The 21,419-nt window shown below is 37.7% G+C and overlaps 1 protein-coding gene across 3 annotated transcripts in view; it reads left to right on the plus strand.

The window, feature by feature from the left end:
• The window catches only part of cacnb2a (calcium channel, voltage-dependent, beta 2a), a 188,005-nt gene that overhangs the window by 6,524 nt on the left and 160,062 nt on the right, over nt 1-21,419 (plus strand). For 2 of the 3 annotated variants that reach the window (XM_061922213.1, XM_061922217.1), the window contains exon 2: nt 9,117-9,209. In XM_061922213.1, coding sequence (XP_061778197.1) covers nt 9,117-9,209 — 93 coding nt within the window. Of the gene's footprint in view, nt 1-9,116; nt 9,210-12,835; nt 13,061-21,419 lie in introns of those variants that run through there. The other variant, XM_061922219.1, reaches the window with a different exon arrangement.

Raw genomic sequence — 21,419 nt, forward strand, 5'->3', positions numbered from 1 at the left:
TTATCACTGTAAAAAACATGCATTTATATTAATTGTAAAAACATATATTTTAGATTCATTATAAAAATATGCATTTATATTTATTGTAAAAACATTCATTTATATTCATTGTATAAACATACATTTATAATCATTTTAAAACATACATTTTATGTTCATTGTAAAAATACATTTTATATTTATTGTAAAACCATACATTTCTATTTGTTATAAAAACATACATTTTATATTCACTGTAAAAACAAGCATTTATATTCATTGAAAAAACATACATTGATATTTGTTGTAAAAACATACTTTTTATATTTATTGTAAAAACATGCATGTTATATTCATGGTAAAAACATGCATGCTATTTTTATTGTAAAAACATGCATTTATATTAGTTGTAAAAACATACATTTTATATTCATTGTAAAACATCCATGTTATATTCATTTTAAAAACATACATTGTATTATCACTGTACAAACATGCATTTATATTAATTATAAAAACATATATTTTAGATCCATTGCAAAAACACACATTTTATATTCATTGTAAAACCATTCATTTATTTTTCTTATAAAAACATACATTTTATATTCACTGTAAAAACATACATTTATATTCATTGAAAAAACATACATTGATATTTGTTGTAAAAACATACTTTTTATATTTATTGTAAAAACATGCATCTGATATCTATTGTAAAAACATGTGGGTTATGTTCATTGTGAAGAATGCATGTTATATTCATGGTAAAAACATGCATTTGTATTAGTTGTAAAAACATACATTTTATATTCATTGTAAAACATGCATGCTATATTTATTGTACAAACATACATTGTATATTCACTGTAGAAACATGCATTTTTATTCATTGTAAAACATGCATTTATATTCATTGTAAAAAACCTACAATTTAGATTAATTATAAAACATGCATTTATGTTTATTGTAAAAACGTACTTTTAATATTTAATGTAAAAACATGCAGATTATATTCATTGTGAAAAAGGAATGTTATATTCTTGGTAAAAACATGCATGCTATTTTTATTGTAAAAACATGCATTTATATTAGTTGTAAAAACATACATTTTATATTCATTGTAAAACATGCATGTTATATTCATTGTCAAAACATACATTTATATTCATTGTACAAACATGCTTTTCTATTCATTGTAAAACATGCATTTATATTCATTGTAAAAAAATACATTTTAGATTCATTGTAAAACATGCATTTATATTCATTGTAAAAACATACATTTTAGATTCATTGTAAAAACATGCATTTATATTTATTGTAAAAACATTAATTTGTATTCATTGTATAAACACATTTATAATCATTGTAAAAACATAAATTTTATGTTCATTGTAAAAACATACATTTTATATCATTGTAGAAACATCAATTTTATATTAATTGTAAAAACATACATTTTATATTCATTGTAAAAACATAAAATGTATATCAATTGTAAAAACATACATTTTATATTCATTGTAAAACCATAAATTTATATTTATTGTACAAACATACGGGTTATATTCATTGTAAAAAAATGCAAGTTATATTCATGGTAAAACATGCATTTATATTGGTTGTAAAAACATACATTTTTTATTAATTGTAAAACATGCATGTTATATTCATTGTCAAAACATACATTTTATATTAATTGTACAAACATGCATTTATATTCATTGTAAAACATGTATTTATATTAATTGTAAAAACATACATTTTAGATTGATTCTTAAAACATGCATTTATATTCATTGTAAAAACATAAATATTAGATTCAATATATAAACATGCATTTATATTCATTGTAAAAACATAAATTTTAGATTCATTATAAAAACATGCATTTATATTTATTGTAAAAACATTCATTTGTATTCATTGTATAAACACATTTATAATCATTGTAAAAACATAACTTTTATGTTCATTGTAAAAACGTACATTTTATATCATTGTAGAAACATAAATGTTATATTAATTGTAAAAACATAAATTTGATATCCATTTTAAAAACATAAAATGTATATTAATTGTAAAAACGTACATTCTATATTAATTGTAAAAACATAAAATGTTATATTCATTGTAAAACCATACATTTATATTTATTGTACAAACATACGGGTTATATCCATTGTACAAACATGCATTCATATTCATTGTAAAACATGTATTTATATTCATTGTAAAAACATACATTTTAGATTGATTATAAAAACATGCATTTATATTTATTGTAAAAACATTCATTTGTATTCATTGTATAAACATACATGTATAATCATTGTAAAAACATACATTTTATGTTCATTGTAAAAACATACATGTTATATTGATTGTAAAACCATACATTTTATATTCATTGTAAAACCATAGATTTATATTTGTTGTAAAAATGTACAACTTGTCCAGGGTGTATGACGCCTTCCGTCCGACTGTAGCTGAGATAGGCACCAGCGCTCCCCGTGACCCCAAAGAACATGCATGTTATGTTAATTGTAAAAACATGCATTTATATTCATTGTAAAACATACATTTATATTTGATGTAAAAAAAAATAATGTTTATATTTATTGTAAAAACATGCATTTTATATTTATTGTAAAGCATGCTTGTAATGTTCATTGACACAACATGCATTTATGTTTATTGTAAAAACATGCATGTTATGTTAATTGTAAAAACATGCATTATATTCATTGTAAAAACATGCATTTATATTTATAGTAAAAACAAAAATTTTAGATTCATTATAAAACATGTATTTATATTAATTATAAAAACATACATTTTTACATTAATTGTAAATACATACATTTTATATTAATTGTAAAACATACATTTATATTCATTGTAAAAAAAAAATCATATCACAGTATGTAATTGCAAAAATGTACAGCAAGTACTGGTATTTTTTTGATGCTGGTTCCTAATTGGGTCAGTCTAGGAGGAATGTTGAGATTCTGGACAAATGACACGGCTCTCAGTATTTTTTTTTAATCCAGCTGTAATTATGACACGCTGTCACATTCACTTCAGGTGTCCCTACTATGCATAAAAAAGACACAGGTAGCATCTAATAATAACCACAGGGGCGGTTTGGCTCGGTTGGTAGAGCGGCCGTGCCAGCAACTTGAGGGTTGCAGGTTCGATTCCCGCATCCGCCATCCTAGTCACTGCCGTTGTGTCCTTGGGCAAGACACTTTACCCACCTGCTCCCAGTGCCACCCACACTGGTTTAAGTGTAACTTAGATATTGGGTTTCACTATGTAAAGCACTTTGAGTCACTAGAGAAAAAGCGCTATATAAATATAATTCACTTCACTTCACTTCACAAATAAGAAAGCAACACAACACAAACGTTTCTAACTCAACAAAAGTCCCTTAAAGTCACGCAGGCTATTAAGGATCAGTTTGAAGTGAAAACATGCTTCATCAACCTTCCTCCTATAGTGATCTAGTAATCCACTCGAAAAAGGGAAAAATGGAAGTAATATAATATTTCATAAAGCAGCTGTGAAGAAACGAGTCTCGAGTCGGCGTCTGACGTCACTTTACCGCCCCGCGTTTGTGCGGCATCAATGCACACCTTGCTTAAATACCCACCGACTTACATGCTGATCGACTGTATCTATTTACACCATATATTTGTCATATATCATGTAAAATAAATATTAAATACATAAATATCATTTCCATCTGTTAGTTGTAATGAGTAGAAACCATGAAGCCACGCTGTTGTAACACGCGCTGAATGTGGCTTGGCATTGTCTTGCTGAAATAAGCAGGGGCGTCCACGAAAAAGACGTCGCTTAGATGGCAACATATGTTGTTTCAAAACTTTTTAGCATTAATGGTGCCTTCACAGATGTGTAAGTTACCCATGCCTTGGGCACTAATGCACCCCCATACCATCACAGATGCTGGCTTTTGAACTTTGCGTCGATAACAGTCTGGATGGTTCGCTTCCCCTTTGGTCCGGATGACACCATGTCCAATATTTCCAAACACTATTTGAAATGTGGACTCGTCAGACCACAGAACACTTTTCGACTTTGCATCAGTCCATCTTAGATGATCTCGGGCTCAGAGAAGCCGGCAGCATTTCTGGATGTTGTTGATAAATGGCTTTCGCTTTGCATAGTAGAGCTTTAACTTGCACTTACAGATGTAGCGACCAACTGTTTTTAGTGACAGTGGTTTTCTGAAGTGTTCCTAAGCCCATGTGGTGATATCCTGTAGAGATTGATGTCTGTTTTTGATACAGTGCCGTCTGAGGGATCCAAGGCCACGGTCATTCAATGCTGGTTTCCGGCCATGCCGCTTACGTGTAGGGATTTCTCCAGATTCTCTGAACCTTTTGATGATATTATGGACCGTAGATGTTGAAATCCCTAAATTTCTTGAAATTGCACACTGAGAAACGTTCTTAAACTGTTTGACTATTTGCTCACGCAGTTGTGGACAAAGGGGTGTACCTCGCCCCATCCTTTCTTGTGAAAGACTGAGCATTTTTTGGGAAGCTGTTTTTATACCCAATCATGGCACCCGCCTGTTCCCAATTAGCCTGCACACCTGTGGGATGTTCCAAATAAGTGTTTGATGAGCATTCTTCAACTTTATCAGTATTTATTGCCACCTTTCCCAAATTCTTTGTCACATGTTGCTGGTATCAAATTTTTAAATTAATGATTATTTGCAAAAAAAATAATTGTCTTGGTGGCATATTCAACTGAATATGGGTTGAAAATTATTTTCAAATCATTGTATTCCGTTTATATTTACATCTAACACAATTTCCCAACTCATATGGAAACTGGGTTTGTAGTTCCCTGCTGTGAGATGTTACATGATGTTGGTGGTGTACAATCTATTCTTTATTTAGACCGATTACATAAGTACCGATAAGATTCCGATGAATATCGATAAGGATTATCTCCGCCCGATTGTAGCTGAAATAGGCGCCAGCGCCCCCCGCTACCCCGAAAGGGAATAAGCGGTAGAAAATGGATGGATGGGATGGATATATTGGTGTGGGTATGGATCAAATCTAACGATATACATCCCTACTACAGGATGATCAATGACAGACGTCAGTGGGTAGAACCAGGGCCAACCAGCCAACTCGTCCTGGTCTAATTCTTCTTAGAGTTTAAATGACTTGTGCCCCTCAGACAGGACACTACGGTCCATCCAGACCCATACCTCCCGCCGCCTGAACAGTTTTTCCCCTCGGCCATCAGGCACATGAACAATAACAAAATCTGATAGCTCAGTTACAGCTCATGTTATTACCTATTCTGTGTTATGTGTTTCACGATTGCACCAAGAAAAATTCCTATTTTGTGAACACTTTTTGTCAAAAAATACCAATAAAAACTCTTAGTTTAGTCTTTTTTTGAAGGGACAATTCACAGAAACATTAAGATCAAAGACTGATACGTTCTGTAGCAGATCAAAGCTAAATAAATTTCCATCTGCAGTCCCTGGCTACCTAAAATAAAGGGATACAAAAATCATGCAATAAAATTATGACAATAAAATCATACCATATCTCGTAATCAAATTTAAAAAAAGTCAAAAAATGCCCTTTCATGGACACATACTTAATATACAATACAACCACATCTCATTCACATCATCACACAAAGAGAACACATGTTTTTGTTCACATCTGTCATCATTTGTAAAACCAACCATGATTTTAACAGACACATCTCACAATTTTCAACAAAAATGCTGTCATGCATAAATATAATACACATTAAGTTGATCTGTCAAACATGGTGGCCACCTTATTGACCGTGTGAGCAGCTTTGATTGCTCCAGAGCCAATGAAGAGTAATCTGTTAGACCAGATGTCGGCAACCCGCGGCTCTGGAGCTGCATGTGGCTCTTTAGCGCCACACTAGTGGCTCTCTGGAGCTTTTTCAAAAATATATGAAAAATGGAAATGATGAGGGGGAAAAAAAAACATAATTTTTGTTTTAATTCGGTTTCTGTAGGAGGACAAACATGACACAAACCTCTCTAATTGCTATAAAGCACACTGTTTATATTAAACATGCTTCACTGATTCGAGTATTTGGCGAGCGCCGTTTTGTCCGACTAATTTGGGCAGTCCTTGAACTCACCACAGTTTGTTTACATCAGGGGTGTCAAACTCAAATACAGAGTGGGCCAAAATTTAAAACCGAACAAAGCCGTGGGCCGAGGTTGAACAATCCATCCATCCATTTCTACCGCTTATTCCCTTTCAGGGTCGCGGGGGGCGCTGGTGCCTATCTGGGCTACAATCGGGCGGAAGGCGGGGTACACCCTGGACAAGTCGCCACCTCATCGCAGGGCCAACACAGATAAACAGACAACATTCACACTCACATTCACACACTAGGGCCAATTTAGTGTTGCCAATCAACCTATCCCCAGGTGCATGTCTTTGGAAGTGGGAGGAAGCCGGAGTACCCGGAGGGAACCCACGCATTCACGGGGAGAACATGCAAACTCCGCACAGAAAGATCCCGAGCCTGGATTTGAACCCAGGACTGCAGGACCTTCGTATTGTGAGGCAGACGCACTAACCCCTCTCCCACCGTGAAGAGGTTGAACAAATTAACCTTTTAATAGGAACCCAAACAAGTTTTGCATTGAATATTGAACAAGCAAGGCTTATATAACTTTATAGTGACATGCAAAATCGAGTTTCAAATAATAATAATTTAAAAATATCAATGGCATATTAAATAAAATTTATATAAAAATTCAATGCCTCTTTTTGGCTGTGGGGTTGAGGTGGACGGGGTTTGGTGATAGCGGGGGGTGTATATTGCAGCGTCCCGGAAGAGTTAGTGCTGCAAGGCGTTCTGGGTATTTGTTCTCTTGTGTTTATGTTGTGTTACGGTGCGGATGTTCTCCCAAAATGTGTCATTCTTGTTTGTTGTGGGTTCACAGCGTGGCGCATATTTGTAACAGTGTTAAAGATATTTATACGGCCACCCTCAGTGGGACCTGTATGGCTGTTGACCAAGTATGCGTTGCATTCACTTATGTGTGTGTATAAGCCGCATATATTGTGTGACTGGGCCGGCACGCTGTTTGTATGGAGGAAAAGCGGACGTGGAGACAGGTTGTAGAGAACGCCAAAGGCAGTTCCTTTATAGCCCGCCCCAAATATTGTTGTCCGGGATGAAATTCGGGAGGGGCACTGAACTTCGGGAGTCTCCTGGGAAAATCGATAGGTTTGGCAAGTAAGAGTGTTAGTGGTGAATGTGGTGTTACAGTGGCGGGCCAGCTCTAATGTTAATTTGATATTGCCTCAAGGGCCAAGTGAAATTACACGGTGGGCCAAATTTGGCCCGCGGGCCAGAGTTTGACACCCATGGTTTACATGCATAACTTTCTAAGACTTTCTAAGACGTGATTTATGCCACTTCTTTTTCTGTCTCATTTTGTCCACCAAACTTATAACGTTGCGCATGAATGCACAAAAGTGAGTTTTGTTGATGTTATTGACTTGTGTGGAGTGCTAATCAGACATATTTGGTCACTGCATGACTGTAAGCTAATCGATGCTAACATGCTATTTAGACTGGCTGTATGTACATATTGCATTACTATGCCTCATTTGTAGCTATATTTGAGCTCATTTATATCCATCCATCCATCAGCTTCCGCTTATCCGAGGTTGGGTCGCGGGGGCAGCAGCCTAAGCAGGGAGGCCCAGACTTCCCTATCTCCAGCCACTTCGTCTAGCTCTTCCCGGGGGATCCCGAGGCGTTCCCAGGCCAGCCGGGAGACAAAGTCTTCCCAACGTGTCCTGGGTCTTCCCCGTGGCCTCCTACCAGCTGGACGTGCCCTAAACACATCCCTAGGGAGGCGTTCGGGTGACATCCTGACCAGATTCCCGAACATCCTCATCTGGCTCCTCTCGATGTGAAGGAGCAGCGGCTTTACGTTGAGCTCCTCCCAGATGGCAGAGCTTCTCACCCTATCTCTAAGGGAGAGCCCCGCCACCCGGCGGAGGAAACTCATTTCGGCCGCTTGTACCCGTGATCTTATCCTTTCGGTCATGACCCAAAGCTCATGACCATAGGTGAGGATGGGAACGTAGATCGACCGGTAAATTGAGAGCTTTGCCTTCCGGCTCAGCTCCTTCTTCCCCACAACGGATCGATACAACGTCCGCATTACTGAAGACGCCGCACCGATCCGCCTGTCGATCTCACGATCCACTCTTCCCCCACTCGTGAACAAGACTCTTAGGTACTTGAACTCCTCCACTTGGGGCAGGGTCTCCTCCCCAACCCGGGGATGGCACGCCACCCTTTTCCGGGCGAGAACCATGGATTCGGACTTGGAGGTGCTGATTCTCATTCCGGTCGCTTCACACTCGGCTGCGAACCGATCCAGTGAGAGCTGAAGATCCCGGCCAGATGAAGCCATCAGGACCACATCATCTGCAAAAAGCAGAGACCTAATCCCGTGGCCACCAAACCGGATCCCCTCAACGCCTTGGCTGCGCCTAGAAATTCTGTCCATAAAAGTTATGAACAGAAAGGGTGACAAAGGACAGCTTTGGCGGAGTCCAACCCTCACTGGAAACGTGTTCGACTTACTGCCAGCAATGCGGACCAAGCTCTGACACTGATCATACAGGGAGCGGACCGCCACAATAAGACAGTCCGGTACCCCATACTCTCTGAGCACTCCCCACAGGACTTCCCGAGGGACACGGTCGAATGCCTTCTCCAAGTCCACAAAGCACATGTAGACTGGTTGGGCAAACTCCCATGCACCCTCATTTATATATTTATTCAATTTAATCTCATGACACACTATCTGTATATAATATGGCTTTTATTTTTTTGCAGCTTCAGCCACATTTGTTTTTGTATTTTTGGTCCAACATGGCTCTTTCAACATTTTGGGTTGCCGACCCCGTGTTAGACTTTTCAACTTTGTCGTGCAATAAAAACTCTTCTGATTCTGATTACTGCCACCGAGTGGTTGGAAGCTGTACCTGCATCTCATTTCAACCAATGAATCCTATTGTATTGATTTTTTTTTTTCTTTCAACTTTTCGAAGTGTCAAGACAAAGCAGCCCGGAGTAAAATTGGCTTCAGTGGTTCAGGCGGGAGCACCTCCTCTGACACTACGACCAACAGCCTCGTCCGGCAGGTAAGAATGCCATTTTGTTTGGCGGCAACTGCAAAAAAACGTACTACCGAACGACTAAATGTCCCAGGACAAGGCGAACTAGCATAAGTGGGCGGTTGAAGGTATCATCATCCATCAGGCCTGAGATCCACTGCGAGCATTTTAATGGCTTGGCGTCATCCTCACCACTTTCTTAGCAGCGGCACAGCGGCCTGTTTTGAAGCCAAGGTGTCTGGACTTTGTAAAAGGAAGATCTGCAAGGGACCCCTACATGTTTCTCCCTTTTAAGGAGGAGCCACGGTTGGTTGGCTTTGTTTTTTGGCAGAGACCACTGCCTCCTGCTCATTCTCAACTTTCTGTGAAGTTGTGAATGAGCGCCGCAAACTCTGCTCAGTGAAACGAACTCAATGAGAAAGTGTTCCTATCTTGCTGCCTGCCACCCATGAGACCGGACTGGACACCCACAGTCCACAAACCAGTTTCCTCTAGTCTGACTCCTCACAGGGCCGTCGTTTAGAAGAGAAAGTTGACAACAATTTTAAGGGCTTTATGCATGGGGTACTCGGGGCCCAAATCGATATTCTTTCAGGGTCCATAGCAACTATCCTGCTCATAATAGACTGAATGAAGCGGGCAGTAAGAGCAGTGATGTTTTGATGTACAAGAAATGAGTTTGTTGTGTCTTTTTGCCACACCGTCCTTCGGGAGACTCTTGAAGCCAGGGAAACAATTCTAGTTAGAATGTTTTGTTTTCACTATTAATTGCCTATTCCTGGTCCTCAAATTCATCCTGCAGGGCAGACGATTCGATGTTATCCAAATCACAAGAATGTCCGCAGCTCCGCCCGCATACTCCAATCATTTGTGGCAGCCTTGGGGTTCTTTGAAGGCTGCCAGCCTCTCCCAATTTGTCGACAAACCAGAGCAATGCTTACTCCAATCAGCAGAAGTCCTGTTGTCATACATTTAATGACAGTGCAGTGTGAAAACATCATATTTTAAAACGCAGGCTGTTTCTCATTGGACTGTCAGAACATACGGTCGCTTGGGTTTCAAATTATTTAGAAAACAGGACCCAGTCTATTAAATACGAGAGCCTTTTTTCAGCTCATTATTTTTTTGACACTTATTGGAATATCTTGTGTGACATCATGCACAAAAGTGAACTTTATTTGTTTTAAACTATTGCAGTGGAGTTCTGTACAAAAAGTGCACTTTAATTTAGTGTTGTTTTGATACGTCATCTTAGTGACATCATGCACAAAAGTGCATTAATAGCTTGTTTTGAAATGTCTCTGACAATCTTGCACTTTCTGTTTTGAAATGACATGAATGTTTTGAGGTAGACACATAGAATCATCATACTGCTGTGATTATATGCATCAAATGTTCATTCAAGGCTAAGGCAAAATAACGAGATATATATCGTGTATCGCAATATAGCCTATATATTAGGGCTGCGAATCTTTGGGTGTCCCATGATTCGGTTCAATATCGATTCTTGGGGTCGCGATTCGATTATATATTGGGGTTTTTTTTTTTCGATTCAATGCGATTCTCGATTTGAAAACTATATTTTTCCAATTAGAAACAATTCTGTATTCATTCAATACTGTACATAGGATTTCAGCAGGATCTACTTCAGTCTGCTGACATGCTAGCAGAGTAGTACCTTTTTAAAAAAAAACTTTTATAATTGTAAATGACAATGTTCAACTGATTGCAATTATGTACATTAGTTTTAACTATTAAACGAACCAAAAATACGACTTATTTTATCTTTGTGAAAACATTGGACACAGTGTGTTGTCAAGCTTATGAGATGCGATGCAAGTTTAAGCCACTGTGACACTATTGTTCTCTTTTTTTATTTCTTATAAATGTCTAATGATAATGTCAATGAGGGATTTTTAATCACTGCTATGCTGAAATTATAACTAATATTGATACTGTTGTTGACAATATTCATTTTTGTTTCACTACTTTTGGTTTGTTCTGTGTCGTGTTTGTGTCTCCTCTCAATTGCTTTGTTTATTGCTGGGTCAGGTTTGGTTTTGGAATTGGATTGCATTGTTATGGTATTGCTGTGTATTGTTTTGTTGGATTGATTAAAAAAATAAAAAAAATTGATTTAAAAAAAAAAAAAAGAGAATCGATTCTGAATCGCACAACTTGACAATCCCGATTCGTATTCGAATACATTTTTTTCCACACCCCTAATATATATATATATATATATATATATATATATATATATATATATATATATATATATATATACATATATATATATATGTATATGTGTATATATATATATATATATATATATATACATATATATATATATGTATATGTGTATATATGTATATATATGTGTATATATGTATATATATGTGTATGTATATATATATATGTGTATGTATATATATATATATATATATATATGTATATATATATATATATGTATATATGTATATATATATGTATATATATATATATATATATATATATATATATATATATCCATCCATCCATCCATTTTCTACCGCTTATTCCCTTTCGGGGTCGCGGGGGGCGCTGGCGCCTATCTCAGCTACAATCGGGCGGAAGGCAGGGTACACCCTGGACAAGTCGCCACCTCATCGCAGGGCCAACACAGATAGACAGACAACATTCACACTCACATTCACACACTAGGGCCAATTTAGTGTTGCCAATCAACCTATCCCCAGGTGCATGTCTTTGGAAGTGGGAGGAAGCCGGAGTACCCGGAGGGAACCCACGCATTCACGGGGAGAGCATGCAAACTCCACACAGAAAGATCCCGAGCCTGGATTTGAACTCAGGACTGCAGGACCTTCGTATTGTGAGGCAGACGCACTAACCCCTCTGCCACCGTGAAGCCCATATATATATATATATATATATATATATATATATATATATATATATATATATATATATATATATATATATATCCATCCATTTTCTACCGCTTATTCCCTTTTGGGGTCGCGGGGGGCGCTGGCGCCTATCTCAGCTACAATCGGGCGGAAGGCGGGGTACACCCTGTGTGTATATATATATATATTTATATATATATATATGTGTATATATATATATATGTATATATATATATATATATATGTATATATATATATATATATATATATACACATATATATGTATATGTGTATATATATATATATATATATATACATATATATATATATATATATATACACATATATATATATATACATATATATATATATATATATATATATATATATATATATATATATATATATATATATACATATATATACATATATATATATATATATATATACATATATATATATATATATATATATATACATATATAGCATTCTATTTTAGTTACTTTGAGTTTACAACCCCCTGGCGCTGTTTTGTACTGTTTTTGTACTTATTTTAAATATTCTTTCTCAACTGTTTGTAAATGTTGCAATTTATGAATAAAGGTTTGTAAAATAAAAAAAATAAAAAGTTGTTTATGTGTAGGTATACAGTGTAAGAGACAGGAGCAGTGTGTGTGGGTGTGTCTGTGGGTCACGTGGGTATAGGTGGGTGTGGCCACAATGGGCCATAATTAAGTATTTCACGAGAGAACGTGCACCTGTGAGCGAAGACATGTTTGGGTGCTACCGCTTTACTTTGTTGTTAAATTTCATCTTATTTGTCACCTCCGTCAGTCACCATATCCATATTTATCGTCAACTTTATTTGTAAACATGAAACCCTGAGTCTAAATTAGGCTGGCCGTTCACGGACAGACTCGAGCACCGCGCAGTTTGAAAACACCCCACGTCACTTTCACCCGGGAGCAGGTAGGACAAGCTGTCTCCTTTTATTTATTGGCTACTGTGTCTGTCATCTATTATTGTCCAAACTTTATCATCTGAAAGGCTCAACATTTATTCCTCTCTGCATGCTTCTATTCACTGAATATATAGCCCATATTCTTCGTTACATTTACCTGAACATCATTATCCAGCACCATCTGCTGGTCACATTGTGCATCACAGCCAGTTTAGCTCAGGCCTGGGCAATTATTTTGAAGAAAAAATGTGTACATACTTGCCAACCCTTTTGATTTTCCCGAGAGACTCCCGAATTTCAGTGCCCTTCCCAAAAATCTCCCGGGGCAACCATTCTCCCGATTTCCACTCAGACAACAATATTAGGGACGTGCCTACTGAAATGAGTTTTTCTTCATTAAACGGGGATAGCAGGTCCATTCTATGTGTCATACTTGATCATTTCGCGATATTGTCATATTTTTGCTGAAAGGATTTAGTAGAGAACATCGACGATAAAGTTTGCAACTTTTGGTCGCTAATAAAAAAGCCTTGACTGTACCGGAAGTAGCAGACGATGTGCGCGTGACGTCACGGGTTGTGGAGCTCCTCACATCCTCACATTGTTTACAATCATGGCCACCAGCAGAGAGAGCGATTCGGACCGAGAAAGCGACGATTTCCCCATTAATTTGAGCGAGGATGAAAGATTCGTGGATGAGGATAGTGAGAGTGAAGGACTATTAAAAAAAAAAAAAAAAATGACAGGGCAGTGGGAGCGATTCAGATGTTATTAGACACGTTTACGAGGATCATTCTGGAAAATCACTTATCGACTTATTGTGTTACTAGTGTTGTAGTGAAATTAAACTGTCGTACCTGAAAGTCGGAGGGGTGTGGCCACGGTGTGGTGACCGCCAGTGTCTCTGAGGGAAGCCACGGAGCTGCCTTTTTGACAGGTGCACGAGGAAGGAAGCAAGCTCCGCTCATGTCTACGGTAAGAGCCGACTTATTACCGCAATTTTCTCACCAAAACCTGCCGGTTGACATGTGGTTGGGAATCATGCTCGCTTGACCGCTCTGTTCCATAGTAAAGCTTCACCTTTGGGAATGTAAACAAGGAAACAACGGCTGTGTTTGTGTTGCTAAAGGCAGCTGCAATACACCGCTTTCCACCAACATCGTTCTTCTTTGACGTCTCCATTATTAATTGAACAAATTGCAAAAGATTCAGCAACACAGATGTCCAGAATACTGTGTAATTATGTGATTAAAGCAGACTACTTATAGCTTGGATCGGGCTGGAAAAAAATGTCCGCTACAATCCGAGACGTCACGCGCACGTGTCATCATACGCTTCATCATACTGACGTTTTCAACAGGATACTTCGCTCGAAATTTAAAATTGCAATTTAGTAAACTAACCGGCCGTATTGGCATGTGTTGCAATGTTAATATTTCATCATTGATATATAAACTATCATACTGCGTGGACGGTAGTAGTGGTTTCAGTAGGCCTTTAAAAGCACTACCTTTAGCGTCCTCTACAACCGGTTGTCACGTTCGCTTTTCCTCCATACAAACAGCGTGCCGGCACAGTCACATAATTTATGCGGCTTTTACACACACACGTGAATACAACGCATACTTGATCAACAGCCATACAGGTCACACTGAGGGTGGCCGAATAAACAACTTTAATACTGTCACAAATATGCGCCACACTGTGAACCCACACCAAACAAGAATGACGAACACATTTCGGGAGAACATCTGCACCGTAACACAACAGAACAAATACCCAGAACCCCTTGCAGCACTAACTCTTCCAGGAAGCTATAATATACACCCCCGCTACCATCAAACCCCGCCCCCACCAACCTCGCCCCCCACCCCCTCCCATCTCCCGAATTCGGAGGTCTCAAGGTTGGAAAGTTTATTTGATTTTTAGGAACAGTAATACAAAACCGCACAATAATGTCTGATTGAATTCTAAAAACGTTATGATGGAATGGAATTTAACTTTTTTTTTACTGAATGAGACACCCAGAATGTACATGAAAATAAAGAATGTGGGATTTACAATTATTAACTATGAATGATAAAACACTGAATATTGACAACGTATGAACGTCACACTCCCTCTCGATCCACGTATTTTACAATCAAGCGAAATGCAACAAAAAATTTGCAAACAGTGAAATATGAACGCGAAGGGTAAAAAAAACACACCTACAATCTGATTTATCTATATCACTAAGCTTTAGAACTTTGTTGTAAAAATCTCCTTCCGTGTCTGTCCCTGACACCCGCATTTAAAGCTGGCACTCTATGGAAACACGCCCAACCCACACTGCTTGGTGCCTCGTCTGAGCTGCTGTGACTTACATTACCATAGTAACTAATTAGATTACCATAGTAACTAATTAGATTACCATAGTAACTAGTATACCATGCAAAAGCGCAGATGCAAACCATTGAAATACTTTGTATGGCTCAAGACTTAAAGTAATTTGAAAACATCACTGCACATCATGATTGCAGCTACAGTTTCCATCTTAAAAATCCCCAAAAAACCTTGGCATAAGGGTTACATTCTCTTAAAAGTTAGTCAAGTTTGATCGTCTTCTCTGCGCTTTGCCAGAGCTGAAACCTAACTGTCCTGCCGTGTTTGTTTATCGGAGTGTTTTAGGCATTTGAGGTGGAAAAAGTTAAGATACTTTTTTTTGTGTGGATCCCCTTTAGCTGTGCTCTAGCTAGCATACGTGCTTGGATACAAAAAACGGGGACAGCTATTTTTGGGGTTCCTGTGTTAACTCAAACTGGAACCAGTGGTGGTAGAAAAAGAGAGAGGAAGTGGAAGAGATGTAGTGTTAAAGGGATTGTTGATGTGAAAGTTCCTGGTGCCTGAAACTACTGCGTTTAAATAAAACTAAAAGTATGAAAAGTTTGTTGTCTCTTCATTTAATCAAGTCTGTGAAATTGCTGAGTTGGTTATTGACTCACTAAGCCAATAAAAGAGGTCACCTCTAACTGGTTCGGGTCTGATGATCCTGTCCACACTGAGGGCCCCTCCGGGATATAAAACCCGAGACCTCTCACAAATTTCTGCCATGTGAGTAAGTAGTAACCTGTAACCTGATAATCTGTTCCGTAGTTGGTCCCCAGAACAACCAGTCGATGTGCCCTGAAAAATAATAATCAGCTTTCCTTATCTAGCGCTTGTCTGAAAACAGTTAACAAAGGCTCTTGTCAGGCGCGAGAAACAAAGTAGAGGTCAAACAGCTTTTTAAACAAAAGGACAGTGCCAAGCAATAGGTCTAAAGAAAAGACTGTCTTTGGTTTTGATTGATTGAAGCTTTTATTAGTAGATTGCACAGTTCAGTACATATTTCGTACAATTGACCACGTTATGGTAACACCCGATTAAGTTTTTCAACTTGTTTAAATCAATTCATGGTGGTGACACAAATTTGTTAAAACACGAAATTTGGCCTCAGTGCCGAGAAACTGTCATATCAAGAAAATTGGGTCATGTGTCATTTAAAATTGCTCTGTTTTTATCGCCTCTGTCTGGACCGAACCTTGAATCAGCTCTGATCAAACTCAGCTGCATTCTCTCAGACCCGTCTTTTCCTCTGTACCTTTTTGGATGAAGAAACATCCCCCTGATCAGCATATCTGGAGTGAAAACTCCCAAGCTTTTGTCTAAGCAAACTTGTACACATGCATAATAGTCGTGTTAGTTCCTAAAATGCAGAGGTGGGTAGTAACGCGCTACATTTACTCCGTTACATCTACTTGAGTAACTTTTGGGATAAATTGTACTTCTAAGAGTAAATTTTATGCAACATACTTTTACTTGAGTATATTTATAGAGAAGAAACGCTACTTTTACTCCGCTCCATTTATCTGCAATCAGGTCGCTACTCGCTACTTTTTTTTTATCAATCTTTTAATGCACGCTTTGTTTGTTTTGATTTTGTCAGACACGCATTCAAAGTAGGATTTACGCATGCTTGCGTTTCACCAATCACATGCAGTCACTGGTGACGTTGGACCAATCAAACAGAGCCAGGTGGTCACGTGACCGTCACACGTAGAACCCGACATGTTGAAAAACTTATTGATGTGTTACCATTTAGTGGTCAACTGTACGGAATATGTACTGTACCGTGCAATCTACTAATAAAAGTTTCAATCAATCAACCAATCAATCAAAAGTGTAAAGGAAAAAAGACACTTTTTATTCCAACCGTACTTCCCGTCAAAAGCCTCAAGACTGATCGCACAGTTCCTGTCTTCACAATAAAAGTGCCGCTCCATCGCGCCTGCGCTAACAAAATAAGAGTCTACGAAAGCCAGCGCAAACAAACTAGCAAGCTACGGAGTTTGCCGCCAATGTATTTCTTGTAAAGTGTATAAAAACGAAAATGGAAGCTGGACAAATAAGATGCCAAAAAAAAACGACTTTCTTGATGTACTAGACATGAAGGAGGAACTTTTTTTGTCCTCCATTTGAAAACCGGGACTTTATCAGAACTACTGTCTGATTCCAATCAATGCGAGTCATCAGAATCAGGTAATACACCAACTTATATTCTTGTCTTCATGAAATATAGGAATCTATATGTTAAACATGCATGTATATTCATTAAAACACCTTTAACATGTGAACAAAAACGGCAAAATAAATAAATATAAATTATATACTATATATATATATATATATATATATATATATATATATGTGTATGTGTGTGTATATGAGGTAGATCACCTCGACTTGGTCATTTATTAAGTAATTGATTAACTTTGAAAGACTTATTGGGGTGTTACCATTTAGTGGTCAATTGTACGGAATATGTACTGTGCTGTCCAATCCATTAATACAAGTTTTAATCAATCAATCAATGAATGCCTACTGAGCCTATGGTGCTGTTAAGTTATTGTGGCTCAATTTGCCTTATTTTTTTTTTTTTTTAATATATTATTATTTAATATGTAATATTGTTTTAGTTGTTTAAGAGATATTCCTGGCTCTGAATTTGCTCATTGCTATTTTTAAGTTTTTGTGCATTATTTGTTGCCGTAATCATTAAACGAACAGGTTACTCATCAGTTACTCAGTACTTGAGAAGTTTTTTCACAACATACTTTTTACTTTTACTCAAGTAAATATTTGGGTGACTACTCCTTACTTTTACTTGAGTAATAAATCTCTAAAGTAACAGTACTCTTACTTGAGTACAATTTCTGGCTACTCTACCCACCTCTGCTAAAATGTCATCCAGCTGAAAACTGTGCAAGGATAGTAAGTAGCAAGACTACCATCTAGTGGAGGAATTGGTGTTCTGCCACCTTGATCACACAGTCAAGGTGCTCTCTGCAAGTCTACTTTTGTTATATACTGTATTTATTGTTATTCATTCTGAAAAGTAGTCCTACATATAATTGTATATTTGGCCCACTACAACTAATCAATATGTCATTGGTTTGTTGTAACTATCCCCAAAAAAACTCAAATGTCTGTCAATCCAATACAAGTCTAAGACTAGATCCGACCAATCTAAGTCTTAGAGCGTGAACTGATGAAGCCTATTCGGATGATTGATCACAGTCCATCTGTGATCAATTAAACGCATTACTTTGAGGCATTGTGTGGCAAAACGATCGGTGTGTAACGACCACTATCAGTCAGAATTACCCACGTTAGCATTCCGTTCAGTTGTAACACACACTGTAATTAAGAAACCAAGCTGTGTGTGTGTGGGTAAAAGTTAAAGTACCAATGATTGTCACACACATACTAGATGTGGCAAAAATTATTCTCTGCATTTGACTCATCACCCTTGATCACGCCCTGGGAGGTGAGGTGAGCAGCGGTGCCACGCCCGGGAATCATTTATGGTGATTTAACCCCCAATTCCAACCCTTAATGCTGAGTGCCAAGCAGGGAGGTAATGGGTCCCATTTTTATAGTCTTTGGGCGGACACTCTAACCACTAGGCCACTGAGTAGGTACTGAATGCACGTAGATCAATACAGGACATTCGGAACTCCACCCAAACCCTCTGGCTAATTTTCTAAATCCTCAAGCAGTCAGAAGCCTGCAAACTGAAGCACTACAGATCTTGGCAGGCCTGTACCCGATTTAGTAATGACTGCTGCGAAAAGGTGCTCGATGACACTCAACAATCAGACTTTTTAAATTCCGAGCGTCAAGAGAAGTTGATGTAAAAGGCAACTGGGGTCTAAACGTTCAGGTCGTTTTCAATCGAACTCGAAGTCATTGGAAGGTGACAAACGTCACAATTCTTCATCAAAACAAAGTAAAAGCCAGACGAAGTAATAGTAAATAGTCCGTGGCGAAAAATTATGTATTAGAAGTGATTAGAATATAGGACGACTTGCATCAATGTCCCACCGCTTGCACAAACTCCTTGAAATTGACATGTGCCAGGACTACCACCAACACGAATCGTGGCCATTTTTACTTCTGAAAACATAAGTGCGGCTTTATGTTTCATGCGCATAAGGTTCAGTTCACCAACACATTACATTCACATTAGACATACAATGTAGAAGTGGCATATTTTTTGGGTAATGCCGCCTACATAAGTGAAGTGAGTTATTTTCTCAAGTGACTAAAAGCGCTATACATTGTGAAACCCATTATATACATTTAAACTACATTTACACCAGTGACAGCAAAGTGGGTGAAGTGTCTTACCCAAGGACACGACAGTGACCAGAATGGCAAAGCTGGATTTGATCCGAGAATCCTCAATTTTCTAGCAGGCCGCACTACCATCGGAACAATGCTCAAATATCACAAAAAGATATCCGATTTGAAGCATCACACCACTGTAAATGTAGCCAGGAGATGCCTTTCCATTATAGTTTTTTGCAAAATAATACCACGGTGGGAGAAGGGTTAGTGCGTCCGCCTCACAATACGAAGGTCCTGAGTAGTCCTGGGTTCAATCCCGGGCTCGGGATCTTTTTGGGTGGAGTTTGCATGTTCTCCCCGTGAATGCGTGGGTTCCCTCCAGGTACTCCGGCTTCCTCCCACCTCCAATGACATGCACCTGGGGATAGGTTGATTGGCAACACTAAATGGGCCCTAGTGTGTGAATGTGAGTGTGAATGTTGTCTGTCTATCTGTGTTGGCCCTGTGATGAGGTGGCGACTTGTCCAGAAGTGTTTCTCCAGTGGCGTCAATCTATGGAAATGACCGAAGAACTTCGGAGCAGTGTATTGAAAATGGCTGACTGAATATGTGGTATTTTGTGATGATTAGAGGATATTTTCCCATAATTTGCGGATCGTAAGTACAATTGGATATGGTTTAATGGATACAATGAAACACAAATAAGCGTCTGTCAATTTGTTTTTCCACTCTGCTTTACTTTTAAAACTACAAATACAACTAGTCAAAAACATTTTTTTTGTCTTTATTTGTGCGTTTTGAAATAATTCTTTAATAACCATTAACCATGATTGTTTTCGACAGCTCCTCCGAGCCTTCTTGCACAATCTAATGACTATTACATGCAATAGATGCACAGACTTTAACGAAACTCAAACCAAAAAAATCCCATTAACCCACTTATGACATGTTTTTTTGTAAATTAAGTGCAGTTACTCAAATTAAAAGCGACTGAAATGGTAAAGTATTGTAAACCAGAATATAGTATTATGTAGTGACAAGTTCAGCAGGTCGGCACCTTTTAAAAGTCAACAGTGTCGACTCTCAGCTCTCTTTTTCCCACCTGTCAAATATTTTCGGCCTTCAAAATAATAGCACTTTGTCACACAACCGGTCTATAATAAATTCACTATAATAAATGTTGATCAATTTTAAATGCCTACTGAAATGAGATTTTCTTATTTAAACGGGGATAACAGGTCCATTCTATGTGTCATACTTGATCATTTTAAGATATTGCCATATTTTTGCTGAAAGGATTTAGTAGAGAACATCGACGATAAAGTTGGCAACTTTAGGTCGCTAATAAAAAAGCCTTGCCTTTACCGGAAGTACCAGATGATACGCCCGTGATGTCACGGATTTTAGGGTTTCTCACATCCTCACATTGTTTACAATCATAGCCAGCAGCAGCTAGAGCTATTCGGACTGAGAAAGCGACAATTTCCCCATTAACTTGAGCGAGGATGAAAGATTTGTGGATGAGGAAATTTAGAGTGAAGGCCTACAGAGAAAAAAAAAAGGCAAGGGCAAGTGAGAGCAATTCAGATGTTTTTAGACACATTTACTAAGATAATTCTGGGAAATCCCTTATCTGCCTATTGTCTTGCTAATGTTTTAGTGAGTTAAATAGTACCTGATAGTCGGAAGGGTGTGAACACGGGTGTTTTGACGCCA

This window comes from Nerophis ophidion, linkage group LG15 (genome assembly GCF_033978795.1).
Source record: "Nerophis ophidion isolate RoL-2023_Sa linkage group LG15, RoL_Noph_v1.0, whole genome shotgun sequence".
In the NCBI taxonomy this organism is placed as follows: Eukaryota; Metazoa; Chordata; class Actinopteri; order Syngnathiformes; family Syngnathidae; genus Nerophis; species Nerophis ophidion.